Below are 23,136 nucleotides of genomic sequence, written 5' to 3'. Positions count from 1 at the left end.
ATCTATAGATCTGACCTCTTCCCTGAGTTCACATTTCATTCAGTGTGATGTTGTGATTGTTTGCAAAGTGCTTATCTACAGCCCTGATAAGGAGAGTGGACCAGTAGGTCAAGAAACTCTCTAGAGTGACAAGTTTTAAAACTGCATACACATGTCAAATTTTTGTAGCGGCAAATTATCTTTTGTGATCGTTTCCAGGGACACTGAAATGAACAAGCACTGTACACACTGTTTAGTTCTATGGAAAAAGAACAGGACAAGCACAGGGCGCCATTTGGCCTCTTCTGCTATGGAAAATGACAACGGTCATCCTTAGTCGGTCTTTTATTGATCTACCATGATGGCGAATTTCTAAATGATTTTGGGGGGACAGCTGCATTCATTTTGGATTTTCAACTAAGATGATCACAATCGCTCATCTTAGGCAACAGTTATCTACAGCAGGCTTTGTCAACTATTTTTACATGGGGGAACCCTTGAAATAACTTTCAGGTCCTTAGGGATCGCCTTTTATGATTAATATATACACAGCTCATAGTACGTTGGCATGGTGATCAGTAGGAAGAATGGCTCTTAAATTGCTGGCCATTGGGAATGATGTCTTCCATACAGATAGGCAAAAAGATCATTGTTGTCACTTAAAATGATCTACGGCTTTGTACACACGTGCAATATTAACCAACGACTGCACGATGCTTGAACGAGTGCTGTACATACAGCATCGTTCTGCTGTATGGAGAGGGAGGGGGAGAATGGCGGAGCGGCACCCCGCTGTGCTCTCTCCCCCTTCACTTCTATTATGATCGTTCATCATCCATCATTTGTGGATTTGCCAGGACGGTCATTTGGATGATGAACAACTGCGCTCTCTTCCCTTTACTTTCATTATGATCGTTCGTCATCCATCGGTTGTGGATCTGCCAGGACGGTCATTCGAACGATGGACATCGAGCGCTGTACACTCGCCAGATTCTCGTCCGATATCAGCCCAGAGCACCATTGCACTTGTGTACCCAGCCTAAGGGGCACACATTGGTCAAGAAACCCCAACCAGCAACCTCTGGGGAAACCCTGGTTGAGAAACACTGATCTACAGTGTGTACAAAGCTTAACATATTTCCAAAGGATCAATACACTGACCAAGTATTTTTAATTGGTGCCTTGGAAATTCATACTAAAACAGAAAGCACAGAGATGTTTGCCCATACTTGGTCACCTTATCACCTTAGACAGGTGTATGACCTGGATTGGCCAATATGTCCTCCTTGACTCATTGAGCCTGATCTATTAAAACTCTCCAAAGCTAGAAAGGATACACTTTCATCAGTGAAGCTGGGTGATCAAGCAAATCTGGAATGGATCTGGTACAGGATTCAAAACATTTGCTAGCAAATAGCAAATGACTTTGAAAAAATCCATTCCAGGTTTAGCAGGATCACAAAGGTTCACTGATGGAAGTGTATCCTCTCCAGCCTTGGAGAGCTTTAAAAAATCAGGCCCATTGGGAGGGTCATTGAGTGGGTATACATACAAATTTTTCAATAAGCTTTGTATGACACCAAGCAATGTTACCCTAAAGCACATTTTTTCATCTCATTGATAAAGTTTAGGCTTCAGTATGCAGTGTAGTGTCCTGTGGGGACATCCCAGCTTTAAAATTCCCAAACAAGTGGATTGTAACTTTGATCATAATATCAATCATTAGAAAACATCAAGAGAAAGCTTCATAGTGTATACTAAGCAGATATGACTGTAGTAGGGACATTAGATTGTGAGCTCCTCTGAGGAACAGTTAATGACATGACTATGGATGCTGCAGAGCACTGGACTATGTCATCCTTATATAAACAAATGATAACAATGATGTAAAGTAAAAAAAAGGAATTCCTGTACTAAATTCTAAAATTACAAGCATCAACCTCTTACAGGATACAATATTTTGCACTAAAGTAGGACTAAGTTAATTAAAATAAAAGTTGCTGATTACTCCGATAAAGGATAAGATTTTAATGATTGGATTTAGACTGAATGTTTGTGTTTTATTTTTAGTTCTTTATGTTTTTTGTTTAGCATACCTCACCCTGTGGCTGCTTTGTATCTGTTAAATGTAAATGAAGTGTCTAGTTTGACAGTATCTGTTTCACATCAGCCCAGTTGTGAATAGGATAGATTATTCTGTACTTTGCATAGGCATTAGCAAGATATGGTATCACTTCACTGAACCTCTGGGGCTCTTCACTTGATGACCTCATTGTCCTCATAGTTCAAAAACAATTAACATACAGAAAGCCTTTAACTAAAATTCACACTTACTGTTATTCCATAGAGAATGCCACTACAAAATTATATATTTTGATTGTTTTATGTTAATATATATAAAACAAAGGGGAGTCTAATTATTATTGTTTTCATTCAGGATTTACCCAACTTTATCCAAACTTGATACACTGGATCTGATTTATTAAAGCTCTCCAAGACTAGAGAAGGTAGATTTCTTAAAAGTCATTCGCTATTTATTGGCAAATGCCTTCAATCCTGGACAAGATCGGGTTTGCTGGTTCTACCATGATAGTCTATCTCCTCCAGTCTTGGAGAACTTTAATAAATCAGGCCCATTTTTATCTAACTGGATATTGTGTGAATCAACTTTTACTTGTGATTCATACATTTTTCCTAATTAAATTCAGTGTGAGAAATGTGTACAAGTGTTGTGTGAATATACAAATTCATAAATAGACCTCATGGTGTTCTGTATCCCCTCAGCCTGGTCCCAAAGTTTTTGCCTACTGTGTGCGTTTATGTCTTTAGAGACCACAAATAGAATAAAGTTCCATACAGACATCAGATGATTGCCACTGGAAATGATGTTTTGTATTGGTTTCCAGTAACACATGAACACATGAGCGCTGTGCACACATCCCAGGTCGGTTCTATGGAGAAAGGTTAGGGGAGGACGAGCTAGTGGCCCATTGTGCTTTCCTTCATAAGGGTGCAGAGAGGTCACTGCTGATGGATCGTTCATCAATCCACCATGGGAACCATTGTAAACATATCAGAATTTTGCCTAGGATGGGAATTACTATTTGTCTTAGATGAGAATCATCTGATATTTGTACCTAGCTTAACCCTAAACCAATGACCTCCTAGGGACCTCCTGAGCTAGCTAGGGGTTCCATAAGAAAAGAGCAATGGCAAAATGATCTTTCACCTACATTGACCACTAACCCTATTTGTAAAGCTACGTATACACGTCCCATGGTTCTCTCCCGATAATTGGCTCAGGACGAGAATCAGGATCAGACGAGAATCTGGCGTGTGTAAAGCGTCCGAATGACTGCTCTGGCAGATCCACGGACGATGGACGATGAACAATCCTAATGCAAGGGAAGGGGGAGAGAGCACAGTGGGGTGCCCCTCCTTCTTTCTCTCCCTCCCCTCTGCATAGAGCAGAAAGGTACAGCACTCATTCGTGCATCGTGCAGTGCTTAGTCATTGGAAAGGATGGTGAAAGATCCTTTTCAATGACTATAATTGCACGTGTGTATGCAGCTTAAGGTGTCACTGGCACCACAGTTCTTACAATCTGCCTCTCTTTTGTTTTATTATTTCTTTAGTTTCAAGAATATTACTGAAAACAGTTTATATATTTTCATAAGGTTATGATTGTGTTACTTTTGCTTAAATTTTTGTTTTTATTTAAAACTTCGTTAACAGCGCTTGGCCATGCTAATGTGCTGTAGGTATAATCATTATTATTATTACACAGTATTTATAAAGCACTGATATTACGCACATATTACGCAGCGCTGTATAAAGTCCATAGTCATGTCACTAGCTGTCCCTCAAAGGAGCTCACAATCTAATGTCCCTACCATAGTCATATGTCTATAACACAGACATATTGGAAGCCAATTAATCTAACTGCATATTTTTGTAATGTTGAAGGAAACCAGAGTACCAGAAGGAAAACCCACACAAACACAGGGAGAACCTACAAACTCCATGCAGAAAGTGTACTGGCCAAGATTTGAACCTGGGACCTAGCCATAGTGCTAACCGATGAGCCACCATGCTGCTCCAGTATAAGCAGAGAACTGAAGTTTGCTTTTTAGGTATTTTTAAATGTTCACCAATATTATGGTCAATAAAATAGAATAAACTTCTTGTGTAATGTTCATGAGTATGGACGAACATGACTCTGGGTCAGGAGTGGCATCCATTAAACTTGCTTTGTAACTGGAGTGTAAATATATTGATGGCTCTGGGGGAGCTCAGCATGGGGCTATTCACACAATATGTCAAGCAGGAGCCACATATTGGCTGGGACAGCAGGGGGGAATCTTCCCTTGTGTGGGTGTGATTGGAATGACTTAGGTTTCTATAGAAGCAAATTTGTCTGTCAATGAAAAGAGTGAGTGTAGGGGCTGGTACACGAGGGGACATTTTCTCTTGTGAACCAGTTTCTGATCTGATGAAACCTCCAGATCTGAAATGATCATGAAGGTAATTCAGCAGCAAACCAATTAAAATGGAATTATTTTTGGGTTCCAATTAATTTGTTGTTGGTAAATATGCATTGAAAGTTTACGAGATGTATTGTGTACACAAACAATTGAGTACATCTGCCCAGAATACTAGTTACTTTCTATTCAGAATAAATGATCACAAGGGCAAAAACTTATCCAATGTTCTGGAACATCCAAGCAATCAATTAGCAATTGGAATATCGATAGGGCCACTCAAGCACAAAATTGTTAGACAATCTGCTCCTGTGTACTAACACCAATGACCAGGACAGATTGTTTACATCTGATCTATTTCTATTATCATCTATTATGATTTTGGATTTTGTTACCAGTCTCAATTATATGCTCCCCCTATATACCTTGTATCCCCCCTTGCCTCTTTATATATGGTAAAGACATTACAGCTGGTGGACATTTAGCCTGTATTGACCTCTCCATTGGAGGTTACCAGACCTCCCTTAAGACTTAGTTCACACGGCTGAAGCTAAATGAAGCGGAAATGCTGTGGGAGTTAAGTGTCAGGACAACAATTAATGTATCCCTCTAATGGACAATACAGAATCAGCTATGAGCATGAATATGTTAACACTGGATTGGAAACTCTTAAAAGCTGAACTCCAATTAGATATAAAAGACAGAACAATGCAGCTTTGTATTCATTACTACTTAACTATACGTAAAAATATTTTAATGCAACTAGTGTACGTACCAATATTTGGGTGGGTATGTCCTTGGGAAAGGGAAGGGAGGAATGAGAAGCAATCAGGTGTATTGCATGCACAGATACAGAGAAGGAACATGTCAAAAGTGAACAAAAGTAATGACCTTTTTGATTAAATTCTGCTCTTTCACTGTCCTGAGAACACCAATGTGTCTTGGAAACAGCAATAGTCACTCATTAAGGGATCACTGAGCAGAGTTGGAGGACAGCTAGACAGATGCTAGATTTTTAGCCCCAGGCCATAAACATTTTGTCTTTGCTGATAAAAACTTAGCATGCTTACATAGCTTTAGACTGGGGGAAGGTAGTTGGCTCCAGGAGCCAGCCAGACACCTTCTATATTGCACAGTGCTGTCCATGTAACAATGGAAGCTTCCTGACAGGAGGAGACAGCAAAATTCAGAGATGAGGTCAGTTACAGGCTGGCGGAGGCCCGGGACCAGGCCGTATTGCGTGGTAGTACGCTCAGCAGTATGGTCCACAATCTGCCTATACCTGATTACTAGATAGAGAGACAAGGACTTCATTGTTCCTATTCTGATTGCCTCCTTGATCAGTGTCAATTCACAAGCACATTTACAATTAGTTTGAATCAGCTTACAGCTTTTTGTTCAGGTGTTATTATTATTAATAAACAGGATTTATATAGCGCCAACATATTACACAGCGCTGTACATTAAATGGGGGTTGCAAATGACAGACAGATACAGACAGTGACACGGGATGAGGAGAGGATCCTGCCCCGAAGAGCTTACAATCTAAGAGGAGGGGAATTAACATACAATAGGAGGCGTGGCACAGAAATAGTTCCAAATGCAACATTGATTACAATGCATTGAGAATGCTAAGGATTGCTTTTGTGTAGACTTATGGGTCTATATAGGTGGCCATTTCCATGGAGCTCTGCTGAAATGCATGCATTTAAATGAAAAATGCAGCAAGGATTGCATTTGGCCAGAATGCAAAAATATCTCACTAGAACCCCCTGTGTCCAGGGAAACGTTATTATTATAACACAGTACTTATATAGTTATGATTATGCTAATTTTGCCATATATTTTTATTTAAAACCCCCAACAGCTGTAGGTATAATCATTATTATTATTACACATTATTTATATAGCGCCAACATATTACGCAGCACTGTACCAAGTGCATAGTCATGCCACTAGCTGTCCCTCAAAGGAGCTCACAATCTAATATCCCTACCATAGTCATATGTCATTACCACAGTCTAGGGTCAATTTTTTAGGGGGGAAGACAATTACCCTAACTGCATGTTTTTGGAATGGAGGAGGAAACCCACGCAAACATCGGTAGAACCTGCAAACTCCATGCAAATAGTAAAAACATAGCGGAAAGCAGTTAAAAACAGACCTGGGGTTATCATCCACACTCCATTATGTGTGCTTCTTGCATATCATGCATGCTTCTAGGTGAACCTGCTCTCTGTGTATTTCTATATATGTCCCATAGTTGGGATAGTTTAGAATTGAGCTATGTACAGATAGTAAATATCTGTCTCCGGTGATTGTTTCCAGTGACACTAAAATGAATGAGACCGTTGTGCACACATGGAGAGGGGAGGGGGAGGATGAGCTGGAGGCATCCTGCTGTATCTTCCTCCATAGGAAATCACAATGGGTTAAAAAATGTAGTAATCAGCCACTTTGGATCACTAAACAACATTGGGGGATTGCTGTACATGTGCTAGATTTCCACCAAAGGATTATGATCATTTGTCTTGCTAGCAATTACCTAGTGTGTGTACAAAGCCTTAGGCTGCATATACACGTGCAATAATTGTCATTGGAAAGGATCTTTCAGGATTATTTCCAACGACTAAGGACTGCATGATGCATGAACGAGTGTTGTACATACAGCACCATTCTGCTCTATGGAGAGGGGAGGGGGAGAACGATGGAGCGGCCCCCTGCTGCACTCTCTCCCCCGTTTCACTTCCATTAAGCTCGTCGTCTATCGTCCATGGATCCGTGGAGCCCTGAGCCGATTATCGGACGAGTACCATTGCAAGTGTGTACAGCCTAACAGATTGAACCCATACGTGCTTATCAGTAGACACGGTGGTTGTCAGAGTATGAGCTGCAGGAAAAGGCTGCTTTGACACTACATGCTTCTGTGAAATGATTATTAATATTAATATTATTATTAACCAGGTTTTATATAGCACCAACATATTACGCAGCGCTGTACATTAAATAGGGGTTGCAAATGACAGACAGATACAGACAGTGACACAGGAGGAGGAGAGGACCCTGCCCCGAAGAGCTTACAATCTAGTAGGTGGGGGAATTTACATACAATAGGAGAGGAGATATGGAGTGGTGGGAAGTAGTGACAATTTCAAAAGACAGAAGAAGATGGGTAGGCAAGTTTTGAAAAAAAAATGGGTTTTGAGTTCTCTCTAAATGAGCAGAAAGTAGGAGCGAGCCGAATAGCATGAGCAAGACCATTCCAGAGAGTCGGGGCAGCTCTAGAAATGCAAGATCACAAAATAACTGATTGAAATACAACTCTATGGTCAGACTGCATCTGTGTGACGTTTTGGCTAGCACTCTTGCCTTTCTGCTCTAGGGTCAAGGTTTAAATGTTGACCAGGACACTATCTAAATGAAGTTTGCGTGTTCTTTCCATGTTTCTGTGAGAGTAAGAGTTGCAGCACAAGTTAGCTTTGCTCCTGCAAAAGAAACATGATGCATATATAATAAAACAACTGATTAAGAAAAAAACTGTATGGTCAAACTGCATCTGCATGACGTTGTAGCTAGCACTCCTGCCTTCTGCTCTATAGTCATGGTATGAATATTGACCAGGACACTATGTGCATGACATGTGCATGTTCGTTCCATGTTTGTGTGAATGTAAGAGTTGCGGGACAAGGTAGCTTTGACACACACAGGTGAAATAAACCTGATGCATGATTCCAAAATATCTGATTAAAAAAACAACTGTATGGCCTGACTGCATCTACATGGCGTTGTGACTAGCACTCCTGTATTTCTGCGCTACAGTCAAGGATTGAATCTTAACCAGGACACATGTGCATGTTAGAGCTGCAGGTCAAGCCAGCTTCGACACACATGCTCCTACGAAACGAGCATTTGGCATGATCAAAAAGCAACATCCCCTAGATTGTAAGCTCTTCGGGCAGGCTCTCTCCTCCTCCTGTGTCACTGTCTGTATCTGTCTGTCATTTACAACCCCTATTTAATGTACAGCGCTGCGTAATATGTTGGTGTTATAATAATAATGTTTAATACTAATATTAACAGCTGCATGACCTTGCAGCTAGCACTCTTGCCTTCTTGCACTAGGGTCAAGATTTGAGTCAGGACACTATCTACGTGAAGTTTACATGTCCTTTCCATGTTTAGAAGGGTTTCCACTGAACATTTCAGTTTTCTCTCTCATTCTTAAAACATAACAGTCGGCTAATTGGCTTCCCTCCAAAACTAGTCTTAGATTATCCTAGGGACATGACGATGGTCAGAACATTTCTGGTAGTATCCAGGTATTTTTGCACTTGTTGAACATAAAATAAAACACTTTCTATGGTATATTGATCAGACCAAAAGGGGCAAATCCAATTCACCCTCACAACGAGATTGATTTACTAAAGCAATATAGGCTGTTAACATAGCAAAATGTATTATCCCCTTGCCAGGGATATTTCACTTAAGCTGCATACACACCTGCAATTTTTCTCGTTGGAAAGGATCTTTCACGATCCTTTCCAACGAGAAAAGACTGCACGATGCATGAACAATGCTGTACATACAGCACCGTTCATGCTCTATGGAGAGGGGAGGGGGAGAGCGACGGAGCGGCACCCTGCTGCGCGCTCTCCCCTTCCCTTTCATTAGGATCGGTCGTCGTCCATCGTCCATGGATCCGCCAGGACGGTCGTCGGACGATGGACGACGACCGACTGTACACACGGCAGATTTTCGCCCGATAATTGGCCGATACCGATTATCGGGCGAGACAAAATTTGCCGTGTGTACGCAGCTTTAGTGAGGTGAAGCTCAATCATGTGCAACAAAATAAAGCGTTCTTTAAATATGTTTGCATTTGATTGAGTGTTCTCTGCCAAGTGACTTATCACCGTATTCACTAATCTAACTTTATTATCATTTGCAATGTGATCATTTCCATTGTTAAGTGTACATACCAAATTGCCCCCAAACTATATAGGTATTGTACAATATCATAGCTGGGCTCCATTCATTAAAAGCCAGGATACATACCCTATTTATTAGATGGCTTTACCTTTAACGTGGTTTAAAAAGAATCAGAATATGATACCTAGTTTACATCCTGCTTCCCATGTGGCCCTCGAGGACTAGAATCTAACAGCCCTGCCTTATTATTATTACACAGTATTTATATAGCACTGACATATTACATAACGCTCCATAGTCATGTCACTAGCTGTCCCTCAAAGGAGCTCACAATCTAATGTCCCTACCATAGTCATATGGTAATGTCTTTTAATCTTTTTAATGCAGTCTAAGGTCAATTTTAGGGGGCAGCCAATTAAACTAAATAATCTTACTGCATGTTTTTGAAATAGGGAGGAAACCCACGCAAACACAAGGAGAACCGTCAAACTCCATGCCGATAGTGTCCTGGCCGAGATTCAAACCTGGGACCTAGCGCTGCAAAGTCCTGAGTGCTAACCTCCATGCTGAACTTTTTCGAGGGACAACTGGTGAATTACCAACCCACTCTATAAAACACCTTAAAATATTGACTCTATATATAAATATGTAATAATAACCTAACGGCCATCTTTATGGGGTCTCCATAGTAAGGAGTGTGAATTCCCTTCTTGACCTCCAGCGCTTTCACACAGTGTAACTTGAGTGCAAGACAAACACACACAACCCCAGACCAAAATCCTTAGGAATCCCTAAATTACAGTCTGAAAGGTTTATCTGATACCAGTGTGAAAATCTCTAGAGAGAAATTCCCTTAGCAACACAGGAAACCTCATTAACCCTTCAGGTCAGATTGGGAGGCAGAATTGGGGGAAGGATTCTTTACTCCCCTTTCTGGAGGACAGGTCATCTAGGCACAGGAGGAGTTAATGTAACAACATTGTAGCCTGAGCTTTACAGAAGGAAACTTGAGATCCTTAGCCTGATCTGAGCCTCAATGGATACCGTACTCTGAGAGCAGCAGGCTCCACATCCATCCCTCCCCTGCCTCCTCCTCTTGCAGTTAGAAGCAGCTCAGCTCCAGCTATTTGAGCCATTGAGCTTGCAGGAGAGCTCAGCTAGACATCTCTGCCTGTGGTCATACAATCTGGAGGAGGTTGACCATTGTTCTGCAGCACAACTGATCTCCTCCTTTCCCCTGGATTACACCAAGGAGGAAACTTTCTGCAACTTTGTAACTTTTTTTGTGGATTTGCTTATATCTCTCATTTCAAGATCTGGCTGCCTGGACTATAAGGACAAGTTAAAGCATCCAAGAACTTTGTAACATTGGGTTTGCCTGGACTATTGGAGTGGACATAGTAAAGCAAAAAGTTTGTAGGATTTGTATTCTGATCCCAGGCTTGGTTATTGTATGGTGACCAGTGGACTAGAAGATGGGTTCTATGTTGTGGTCTTTGCTCTTCTACTTGCCTGTGCTGTGCTCCTTGGCCATGGAAGTGTACAGTTTTGGGGATGAAGAGGAGAGGCGCTGCGACCCAATCAGAATCTCCATGTGTCAGAATTTGGGCTACAATGTGACCAAGATGCCCAACCTAGTGGGGCATGAACTGCAAACAGATGCAGAACTTCAACTTACCACCTTCACCCCTCTCATACAGTATGGGTGCTCCAGCCAACTACAGGTGGGTATGTGGCCAGAAATGTGTGGGGTCACATTGGGGGTGGAAGTTCACTTTTAGGCATTCTAGTCCAAAATATTGCATCTTTTGCAAAAAGATATTGCTGTTTCTTTAAGATTAACTTTATACTTGTATGCATTGTTATGATTTTTATAATGCTTTGACATGCACTGATGCACATTTTTAATTTGTTTCTTGTAATCATTAGGCCCCTTTAATACGCATTGCATGGAAAAACTGACTTGAATTTTTGTGCCCAGCACACCTTGCTTGGAGGTAAACTAGCAACAATGGCTAACATATAAACACGTGTTAATGCATTCTAGTTAACAGGTTTAAATAGTAATTGCTACAAAACGCATCACTTGCTAAAAATACGTCTGCTAATATGAAGGGTTTTTATAGTGGCGTAATGTAAATCCAGCTTTATTTGCTATCTTGGATTATGAAATCTGTATTGGTTTGTTTTGTTTTTTGTTTTTTTTGTCCCCTTTTGTTTAAACATATTTACTTAGAATTCCAATGTTGCAAAACGAGGAACGTGAATTGGGTAGTTTATGTTTATTTTAAAGTTTGTTTGTAAAGTTTTCAACACTGGTGTATTTCCAAGAGAAACCATGAAGGTTTTGATTTTTTCCCAGCAATCAGGCTCATTTGGCATCTTATTGCACCCCTTGGTTTATTTGTTGCTGTGGAAAGTCCTGATACCACCCTAAAGCTTTCAAATCTATCAGTTGTTGAGGACTTGAAATAGATTTTGGCTTATGGTAGATGTTGAATGTCTGGTTTTGGTGCTGCATTGGTGGCTTCGGTGCCGTCAGTGATGGGGATTTTCATTGGCTTTTTGCTTTAGTTCACCACGTTTTGACTTTTTGTTTAGTTATCCATTTTTTAGCTTTAGTTCTTCACATTTTGCCTCTGTCCCAACGGTCCCACCTTTCCTTTCTCCACATTGTAATGTAAACTAAATTAACCATCCCACAGGTATAGTGGGACTCTCTTTCTTTGCACAGGGGCAAACCCAGAAATTTAGGCACACTCTTCCCAAGAGTAATAGGAAACTATATATTATGTCTGGCAAATACCAGAAAATGAAATCATGTGAAGGATAAAATGATCTTTTATAAGTCATTACGCTTTATTGTTATTGTTATTACATTACTATTTAATCTTTCCTGGTGGAAATCCTTTATAATGAGTCATTTGAGAAACTATCATTAACTTAAACATAAAATAGAAATTGTTCTTGTTAATAATTAACGTACTCTCTCATGTTTGCCTTGCCCGCTTTAACTGCTGTTAGTCTTTGACCAGTAATAATGTCTTGTATTATTATACAGGACTTGATTGACTTTGTCTGGATTCAGGTGACTTTGGAGGACTGGCTATGGTTCATTAAATTGTAAAGCGGCATGTTTACTCCAGGTTGGCCTTATCATTCTGTCTCTTTGTCATGGGTGGACCCCAACCGTAGCAGTTGAATTACCCTCACAGTCAGAATAACGCATGCATTTGCATTCCTCAATAATATAACTAGAAGCAGTTTAAGCCTTAACTCTGACAAATGGATGCCTGGGTTTCTTTGTCAGCAAATGTTTACAGTAAATATACCATTCCAAAAGCAGACAGTATAGGTACAGGTTGGAAATAATTGAAGTTTCTAGTGAATTTGAATGACAATAATTGCTTTGCTATGGTAAGAGAATAGTCAGAATTTAACATTTGATAGGGCTAATATACCAGAGAGCAATGGAGTCACAGGTGGAGTTTGGTGGGACAGTGACTTCTTTAACCTGTTGAATTCCCAGAGGCGAGATCTCATTGAAAGGGTTCTTGAATTTCTTACAGAGGGTAATGTTATAACGGGAACATATGATAAAGTTCAAAATACTATGTAAAAAACCCTCCAAAATGTTGTCAACTAATTAATGACTGATGGTGAATCAAATATTCCTCCTAATCCCCCCTAGAAGTTTCAAGTATCTATAAAATCATTTTGATCCTCATCTTTGGCGTTTCGGTTGGCTTTGCTCAAATTTATTCCTACTCTCCAAAAAATAAAGTTTCAGGGGAAATAGTATGCAATTGATCATTCATGTCAAAGTCTTGCATTGTGTTATAGGCAGAACTTGTTTGGGAAATATAATGTACAGAAAGTTTTCAGAAGCAGTGTGCACTTGACAAGTCTAGGCCCTCAGCCTATGGTTAGTAAGTACAGAAGATCACACTCCAGTTAAAAATAGTTAGAGGGTTTAAGTGTTTGTCTGTCTATAGCTGGAACGTTTAGAAGTAGTATGTAGTCTTAGGTTCTAATAGACAAGCCAGTAACATGTGTTCTTATTAAAGTGCACCTGTACGTAAATTGCAAACAAATGCCATGAAGGCTCAAGGATCCCTAAGCATCTTATACCACCAGCGTAAATAGTTACTAACTTTCTCCCTACTTCTTATTATTTTAAGTGACAAGACCTAATTCAAATAGACGAAGACCTAATTTCATTATTCTAGTATACTACAATGGATGTCCATCTTCCTTATCCACTTCCTTTCCCTCCAACAAATATTTATTAGTTTGTAAACTGAGGTCAAGTTTTATTTGTTATCTGGTCCCTGGATCTTTTACAATCCTATTTTTGTAGACTATCATTAGGAAATACTTTACTGCAGTGTGCATTTGACAGGTTTAGTTATCTAGAGGTGGAAAGTGGCTCAGATTCCCTTTGTAAAGATAAAGATTATGTCTGTCACAAAGGAATTTCATTGTTTCAAATTTGCACAGTGTCTTTGGTCTTAGTTGGTTGGTGTTCCTCAAGGTTCTTGAACTCCTTATTTTCATGTATGCCCATGATCATGGTCTGTTGGCTGGCGCATTTCCCTAAATCACGTTGCTCAACCCTTTGGTTTCTGAACATTATTCCCTAATGTTCCCGAGTATCTGCTTTCAGCTCCTTAAACTTTATATCAGTAAACAAAATTTGTAATGTTTGTTACATCATTTCCTTTTACTTTCCTGAAAAAATTATTGTGTGGAGCGGTGACTTAATTTCTCCAACTTTGTTACTTAAGGGGAAATTTTTGATTCCTGTCTCTCATTTAAGACTCACATAACCTACTACCTACCTCTTATTGTCTCTCTCCCACATTCACTTCTTCTCCGATAATACAGCTAAAATGTCAGAGCATGTTCTCAGCTTGACCATTGGAACACTCTCATATATATATGTGCAAGTCCAAGCCATTCTTATCTCTGCTGCTGAACTTCCACCTTCTCTGTCTCATTTTAATAACTCTATGGACATATCAATGGATTCCTTTCAAGTCTCCATTCTTCCCCTCTTGAAGTTATCAATTATAACAGTTTTCTCATATATATATTAAAGACTCATAAATACCTACAAGTTAAGTCAAACTAATCCAGTTTTCTGTGATGGAGTGGCAAAGTTGCTGCGTTGCTCCAAAATTTAGATCAGCAGTTCCATTCTCTAATAAGCTGCTTGACGTCTAACAGTTGCTACAGTTAAAAAGTTGCAAAGGACACAACAGATACAGTGAATTCTTAGCTTTTTTCCTAATATTTCTTTTTGATACAGAATCTTGCGAGCCCTCTTATTCAAACACACAGCAGGGGTTTCTAAACTTCTAGAAACAAATTGAAACCATTTTTTTCTTTACACTTGCTAAGTCATTTTTTGCTTATGTTTAAAAAAGATGTAGCTAGGCTATTATGTGAATTTCTGGTGTTTTTTTAATTCCAGTAATGTAAGAAATAAGAATGATATATATATACACAAATTGAAATGAGCAAACATAAGGCGGCCTTCCTTCTAAAACATACAAGCTAAATGTTTCAGTTTATTATATATTGTTATTGTTATTATTGTTATTGTGTGTTTTTTAAACATGGTGGTATGGGCTATTTAAAGCAATTCCTAAACTCAATCTGCCCTTTCCCATGTAACATTTACATTACTTTTAATCCACCATTTTGATCCATCTTGGGTCAGGTACATGTCACTAGTTCCTAGAAAATCCCTATATTACAAACCAAATTTGGCCTCGTAAGGTAACGTAGATTCATATGCTCCTCCATACTGAGAAGGACCAGATATTTCCTTTGTCTCTTGGCACTAAGCAGAGATTTGGAGGAGTGAAGGAAAGGTAAGTATTTGCCACTGGGGATGAGAAGATTAAAAGCTTATCTGTTGCTTTGCCCTAAGGTTTGCTTAAATTCACAGTTTTGATTGGAACGTGTTGTTAATCTGCAACATTACTTGGCATTAGCTCATTTATTTGGTTATACAACCTAAAAGGCTCAAACTTGCACAATCCCCAGTTGGAATATTTCATCCCGCACAATAACTTTTAAGCACAGTTCAGTCTTGCCAGTCACCAGTGCAACCTAGCGATAATTTTTGGCTCCAGGCTTGTGGATGGTTGGCTGCAAGGTGATCCACTTTGACTCTTTGCATGCATTATTGATATAAGGATTTCATTTCTTTGTAAGAGTGACAAACTGCTCCACAGGAATGTAAGGGCTGATCAATTTTCTGCATGTTTTCCTTTTTTCATCTGTGGGAGTCTGATTAGAAAGCCTGCTAATTTCAACTTGTTAGAAAAAAAACAGGGCATATTGAATTCCCCATTAGTGAGATCTCGGTGATAATTGCTTTAAGGCAGCAAAATGAAAAGAAAGTGAGTATTGAGACTGTGGAGGAGAGAGGGAAGTTTTAACAAAGAGGCAGTTGAAAGATTTCCAGATGGAGTCCTTCTACTGGGTTTACCTATGGGTGGGAAGATTGCTGATAAGCTACATGATAATTCACAGCAGTTAATCAAGAAAAGCAAACAGTTTATGATACATCGGATTAACAAAACTCCAAGTCTAAGAGATGGTTTAGGAACAAAATTGCTTAGAAGTTGAAAGGTCAGGCCTGAATATAAAATAAATCATTGTGTGCCAGGAGCTCTTACTAGTGTTTACCCCAGGCTTGATTAGGAAAGTATTTAGTTTACATTAGCTCTTGTATTACATTTCTAAACTCAGGCTTTCAATAGATTGAACTCCTCACAGCTTAAAAAGAGAGGGTATTAGGTTTGCCAAACAAAATGACACTGAAAAGATGAGTACCAGGTTGGGTGAAAAATTGAAAAGTTAAAAAGTTTAGTAGTGATATAAATCAAAGCTCAATCTGTCATTTTGTAGTATGCATAGGAATTGTTTTAAATAATATAATAATATGCTGGGGATATAAAAAAAATACTTGTTGATTTTACCATTACAGGTGTTTTTTTTTTACTATGATATATATATATATATATAATATCTGTTAGGATTGCTATACAGAATGTAGTTTGATTGTACAATTTTGATACAATCACTTTACCAAAACTTTCTTTGTTCCAGCCTAAACAATGTAATGAACTTGTATCTGGGTAAGAGATTATATAGTAGTGCAAAAAAGATCTGAAGACAACCTATTAAAATTGTGTTGTTTTTTTCCATACATCCAACAATTTAATGCATTTCAGGGGTCTTTTGTTTATGGAACATTTGTAGATTTGCTTTTACAAATAAAAGTTATGTATAACTTATGTTTTTATACTTTTCTAAAAGGTATTCTTTTATACTTTTATAGATAATTGAGCAAATAAAAGGAAATAAAATAATAGGAACAGCTGATCTCCAGATCTTTGCATTTTGGCAATCCTACGCCTTTGCATACTCGGTGTTGCAAAAACCCTCCAACTCCTTAAAGCTGAACTCAAAGCAAATAACTAAAATTGCTGATGAAATCTATACATGAGAGCCCCTTTTCCTTCAAGTGATTTATATTTCTTTTTCTATCTATTCCTGAGATTTACATCTACATGGCATAGACCTGCCTAGGAAGGGAGGGGACCTGACCTGCCCAGCTGCAGTTTAACTTTTTCCTATAGGTATTCTCGCCACCCCTATTGCATTACTGGAGAGTAACATGAGTAGTAATAAACTGATGAGATGTTCTCTGTTCTGTCACCATGAAGTGCAGAATACTTAATTTGCACTTTGTGGTGTTTCTCCTTTCCTACTTCGAGCTCCTCTGTTTCAGGCTGATAGCAAATAAATTCAGATACATATACTGCCTACATTTAAAAAAGCGGTATGAATTATTACTGAACTGAAATAATTTGCCCCTTTTTTATCTACCTAGCTTCTAGCTTTAGGTGGAGCCTTGATCTAAAACTTAAAACAAAAGTAAAATATCTTTTTTTATGCAAACAGTCCCAAATTACATACATGCATACTAATATGTGTTACCCTTCAGTATTCTCCCCAGAAATGTATTTTAGGCTAAATGGGAGGACCCTGTAGGCAGGTGGCGGTCCCTGTATTGTGACCCAACTTTTCAGTAACCCCCCAAAAACAGCAAGGTGGGTACAGAAAAGTGCCCGGTGGTGCACCCAGCTAAAAGGGGCTGGGGAGAACACTGCCCTTTGCATCTTTGCATTATATATATAATATATGTTTAGTATATTTGTTTGTAATACTTTTTCATGCACCCTAATCTCATGTTTTGTTTTGTTTTTTTCCTTTAGTTTTTCCTCTGTTCTGTGTACGTTCCAATGTGTACAGAGAAAATAAACATCCCCATCGGCCCCTGTGGTGGCATGTGCCTTTCTGTAAAGAAAAGATGTGAACCTGTCCTCAAGGAATTTGGATTTGCTTGGCCAGAAAGCTTGAACTGTAGCAAATTTCCACCCCAAAATGACCACAATCACATGTGCATGGAAGGCCCTGGAGATGAGGAGGTTCCAATGCACAGTAAAACAGCTGTGCAGCCGGGAGAAGAGTGCACCTCCATGGGTCCAAACTCAGAACAGTACACCTGGGTATCGAGAAGCATGAGCTGCGTCTTGAAGTGCGGTTATGACGCAGGTCTCTACAGCCGCCTGTCTAAGGAATTCACTGACATCTGGATGGCCGTGTGGGCCAGCTTGTGCTTTTTATCCACTGCTTTCACCGTCCTCACTTTTTTGATTGACTCCTCTCGTTTCTCCTATCCTGAGAGACCTATCATCTTTTTGAGCATGTGTTATAATATTTATAGCATTGCTTATATTGTTAGATTGATCGTGGGCCGAGACAGAATATCCTGTGAGTTTGGGGAGGCTTCAGCACCCGTTCTCATCCAGGAAGGGCTAAAGAACACAGGATGTGCTATTATTTTTTTGCTCATGTATTTTTTTGGAATGGCTAGCTCCATCTGGTGGGTGATTTTGACACTGACCTGGTTTCTTGCAGCGGGTCTTAAGTGGGGACACGAAGCTATAGAAATGCATAGCTCCTACTTCCACATCGCTGCTTGGGCAATTCCAGCTGTGAAGACCATAGTTATCCTGATCATGAGACTTGTTGATGCAGACGAGTTGACCGGTCTGTGCTATGTTGGCAATCAAAACATTGATGCCCTAACTGGTTTTGTTGTGGCCCCACTTTTCACTTACTTGGTGATTGGAACTTTGTTTATAGCAGCTGGTCTTGTCGCTTTATTTAAAATCAGGTCCAATCTTCAAAAAGATGGAACCAAGACGGACAAGTTAGAACGATTAATGGTGAAAATCGGTGTCTTCTCTGTTTTATACACTGTCCCGGCCACCTGTGTGATCGCCTGCTACTTTTATGAGATCTCCAATTGGACCATTTTCCGATACACGGCCGATGACTCTAACATTGCTGTGGAGATGCTCAAGATATTCATGTCCCTTTTGGTGGGCATCACGTCTGGTATGTGGATCTGGTCTGCCAAGACGCTCCATACGTGGCAAAAGTGTTCAAACAAATTAGTGAACTCTGGAAAAGTGAAAAGGAAGAAAAGGGCCGATGCTTGGGTCAAACCGGGCAAAGGGAATGAAACTGTGGTATAGCCAAAGCAGACAATCCTATGAACGTTGCCCTGAGTCGAGCTAATTTGCTGTAAGGCTTTAAACATCATTGGTTCATCTAGTAGACATTTCGGAATGTGCGCTCTGTAGTTTAATGGTGCGCTGGAAATATACATTTGGCTTCCTTTATGCTTTGCTTTAAAATGTAAAGGTTGACCAATATGTAAAAGTGGATGCCCTCAGGAAATGCAGAGCTTAATTTGACACCTATGATTCTTCACCACTGGGCCTTTTTATGGTCCCGTCTTTCATATTTGTGTTTCAATGCTGTATGAAAGCAATTCTTTTAGGGTATATTTGTGGTAAAGTCTTAAAACTTGTACAGGATTGGAAGGCTCCTTCCAAGACAACAGGCTGAGGGACATGTCAACAAAGCAGTGCTAAAGTGCAGGGCACATGTCCCAACGTTTTGCATCCTAGCTTCTCTAAGTAAGCTTGGCCCAAAGTGTATTTTGACATATTTAAAGATACAGCTGTAACATACTAGTTAACAAAAAGACAAAGAGAGAGCCATTGAACACTGGATTTCAGAGTTTTTCTCTGTGGTGCCTTATGAACTGAAGTGTTTTAATTTTTTGTGCATTTTGACCTAACCAGCCCCCAGTTCCCATGTAGGATTAGAAATGTTAAATCACTAGTAACCTACTTGAGTTTTGCAATGGGCAGATGTGTTCTTAAGGTTGGCCTTGTCTGAAGCATCACTAAAAATACTGCACCCCCTGATGCACCTGTGAAAAGGCTCTTCTCTAGGACAGAGGTCCCTAACCCCCGTTTTTTGGTCTATTAGTGGGCCTGCGGCTGTCTGACAGGTGGGTCGTGGCTCTTGCCGGAGCACCTACTAGCGGGGTCTGGAGAAGGACCCCGCTTGGGAGGAGCACCAGCCAGAGCTGCGGACCATGTCTCCCGGAGACATTTCAGGGTCAGGGTGGTGGGCAGTTGTGTCTTTGAACACAAGGCTCAGATCTGCGATGGGGGAATGGGCAGGTTCTGGTATCATGATGTCACTTTGGGGGAAAGTTTCTTCTCCTTTGACTGACAAATGGCTTCCTCATATGCGCAGTCCGAAGTCCATGCATTTAGTCATCCGCGACCTGCAAAAGGCCCAGAACCACTTTTGATCATACTAACATTGCAAACTGGTTCCAGAGTATTGATACTAACAAGATGCAGTTGAGGAGATATGGGGCACAATAAAAACCTCACCTTATTCAAACAGCAAAGGGCTCAATCCCACTGTCTATGATAGAAAAATGGCCCAATATGGAAAATTCAGTAGAGCACTGTTGCATTCACAAATTCCAAGGAAGGCATTACCCAGCAATTTGCAATTCAACCCTGTTTGAATTATGGATCTCACAGTATTGGTTTTCATGGTGAGGCTTTTGTTGCCTCCACCCCCATAATGGATATTATCCAAAGGCAATATACCTACCATGAGTGGAGTGGGTACCCATTCCAAGGGTTACAGACTCACAAGCTGTTTGATCACCTTTCTCTGCAAGGAATACATTAATTATGTCAACAGACATTAAAGATCAGCTTGTGTAACTTGTTGTGGTTAGTTCAAAATGCACTATAAATGAAAATACATGGAAGAAAGCCTAGGCTCCTATGGATTATAAGAGAAAAAAATAATGCACTATTTGCTATGTGACTGTATATAGATTTAGTTAACTTTGTGTGGTGCCTTTTTGATATAGAAGGTCAAATGTTGGGAAAACATATTAGCATGGGAAAACTTACAACTCCTATTTAAATTTATTTGCAAGCCTACTACTAAAACCACATTAATTTTAATACTTTTCCTATTAGTCCTTTGTTCACTTGCTTCAAGTGCTATCGCCTTGCATCCAACAGTTCCATTTGTGTTGGATGTCTACTACTACTTTCTGTGGTTCCATCCGATGATCTCTATACCAAGTTGTCTCTGATAACAAGTTACTTAAAGAAAAGGGATTTGTTGGAATTATAATAAAATAATCTGATGTCTTTATTTTAATAGAATTCCCACAATTCCTTTTTCTTTACGTAACTTCTTCCTAATTTTATATATATATGTGTGTACAAAGTTAATCAAGAGATACTTGGTGGAGACCTAAAGATACATAGATTCTTTAACAGACTATGTGCTAACCCTAAATATTACAGAATAATAAATAGAAAAAAATAGAGCATGGTTTTTTGCACAGAAAAAACTTATATTAGGTATAACAATTGATTGTTATACCTAATATAAGTTTTTTCTGTGCAAAAAACCCTGCTCTATTTTTTTCTATTTCTTATTCTATATATGTGTAGTATCTATATATGGGATTGGGACTTTTCCTATTTTTTGGTCATAAAGTGTTGGGAACGAGTTTTTCTATACTACTAGATATACAAGAACCTTCACACACATTTGTGATAGAATATCATTTAATAGGGTTTCTACTTCTGCAAAATTGCAGCCAGACCATGCAGAAAATCCCCAGTGGGTTTTGAAAGGAAGGAGTTTTTTTTTCTAGCAAATTAATTTTAATTGCCTTAATTTACATTAATTGCACATTACATCAGCGGGGTCCTTTTAAGGAATAGCCATGTTATTATTAGCCAGAACAGGCATCCCATAGTACGTGATGACAATAATAAAGGGGAAGCTTTTGCGTGTTTTCTCTGGGTATACTTTTGAAGTTGTTATAATATTGTGTACCTGAAAGTAATTTTTGAATGACCTTCATGTTTGCTGTATTTTACAATGGCACTTAGTTTAGTATCTGTCTGTATATCTGGCAGCAATAAGCCACATGTGGGATTTTTCAAAAAGGAAATCTTCTTATAGTGGAAGCTAATTCATCATGGTACCAAGGCATGTCGAGAATGTGTAGAGAGCTAGGCATGATAAGTAACATTTTCCCCCAAAATTCACATTGGATTCAAGCGATAAAAAGTTACACAGTAAATTGTAGTTAAATCTTGGGTGAAAATAGTTTTAAAAAGATCTATGAATAGGAAGGTTTAATTGCAGAATGAATATAGTATGTCTTTTCTCTTAAAAAAAAACTATGAATGAATATTGTATTTTTTAAAATATCTAAACAGTCTGGATTGCGTTGAAAGAAAAGAACATTAGTACAATATAGCAGGATCTCTGCTGAGGTCTGACACACCCCCTTCTGAGTCATACCAAGCTATCCAATCAGCTGGGTGCATGAGCTTTGCTGATTGGAGAGCTGTAGGTCTGATTCCGCAGGGGGTGTGTCCGACCTCTGTAGGGAGTCTGCTGCATCTACTTAGAAAGCAATGATCTTTCTCTGCACTATGCTGGTATCTCTATGTAGGTTGTGGTTGCTTATTAAGGAAAACAAATAATATGCACTTGTAATGTATAATAGAGGCTGAAAATTCATGGAAATATAATTTATATAGGAGTTGTATTTTTTCTCTCTGCATCTATATCAGTGTGAGTTTAAAAAGAGACAACACTCTTGTGCCTTTGAAGTCTAGCGGACACTTGAGCAGTGTATTTATATGTAAAGATGAGAATGAGGCCTTCCGCGCTTTGTCTGTACTGCTGACGAAACATCTATTGACATGTGGACACGACCTTCCAGGTACAAGTCATCTACTCATGTTAGACATGAATTTGTGAACTTCTTTGGAAAATATAGACACTGCTTTTTATGGGTGTTATATTTTGTATATGTCTTTATTGATATGTAAATTTCTAATTTATCTCTGTACAAATTTTTATATTTAATTTTTTTATTGAAACAAATAAAAGCACATTTTCAGCTGCTTAACCATGTGTCTTGTTTGTAAACTTTGCACTGAAAGCCAAAATTATCAATGAAATATATTATACTTTATGATGTTTTAGATGAGGGCAGTGTTCTCCCCAGACCTTGTTAGCTGGGTGCACCACCCGGCACTTTTCATCCACCCGGCTGTTTTTGGGTGGTTACTGAAAAGCTGGGTCACAATACAGAGGCCTCCTTCCGCCTACAGATTCTTCTCACCCAGCTTAAAAAGAATTCTGGGGTAAATACTAAGGTGGCTGCATTAGCTTTATTTTTTTTTGTCAAGCTAGTGATCATGGCAGTGTCACATTTCCTATCTCAAGGTGA

General features: G+C 39.3%; 1 protein-coding gene across 1 annotated transcript; it reads left to right on the top strand.

Annotated features, from left to right (window-relative positions):
• Positions 1 to 10,474: 10,474 nt before the first annotated feature.
• On the top strand, positions 10,475 to 22,812 carry FZD4 (frizzled class receptor 4). The gene is made up of 2 exons (XM_072402378.1): positions 10,475 to 11,113; positions 17,687 to 22,812. The coding sequence occupies exons 1-2, from the start codon at positions 10,865 to 10,867 to the stop codon at positions 19,013 to 19,015; spliced, it is 1,578 nt and encodes a 525-aa protein (XP_072258479.1). The 5' UTR covers positions 10,475 to 10,864; the 3' UTR covers positions 19,016 to 22,812.
• Positions 22,813 to 23,136: the final 324 nt, after the last annotated feature.

Source organism: Pyxicephalus adspersus, chromosome 1, assembly GCF_032062135.1.
Source record: "Pyxicephalus adspersus chromosome 1, UCB_Pads_2.0, whole genome shotgun sequence".
Classification (NCBI taxonomy): domain Eukaryota; kingdom Metazoa; phylum Chordata; class Amphibia; order Anura; family Pyxicephalidae; genus Pyxicephalus; species Pyxicephalus adspersus.
Note: the sequence above shows the minus strand (reverse complement) of the source record. Positions and strands in the feature narration are given on the sequence as shown.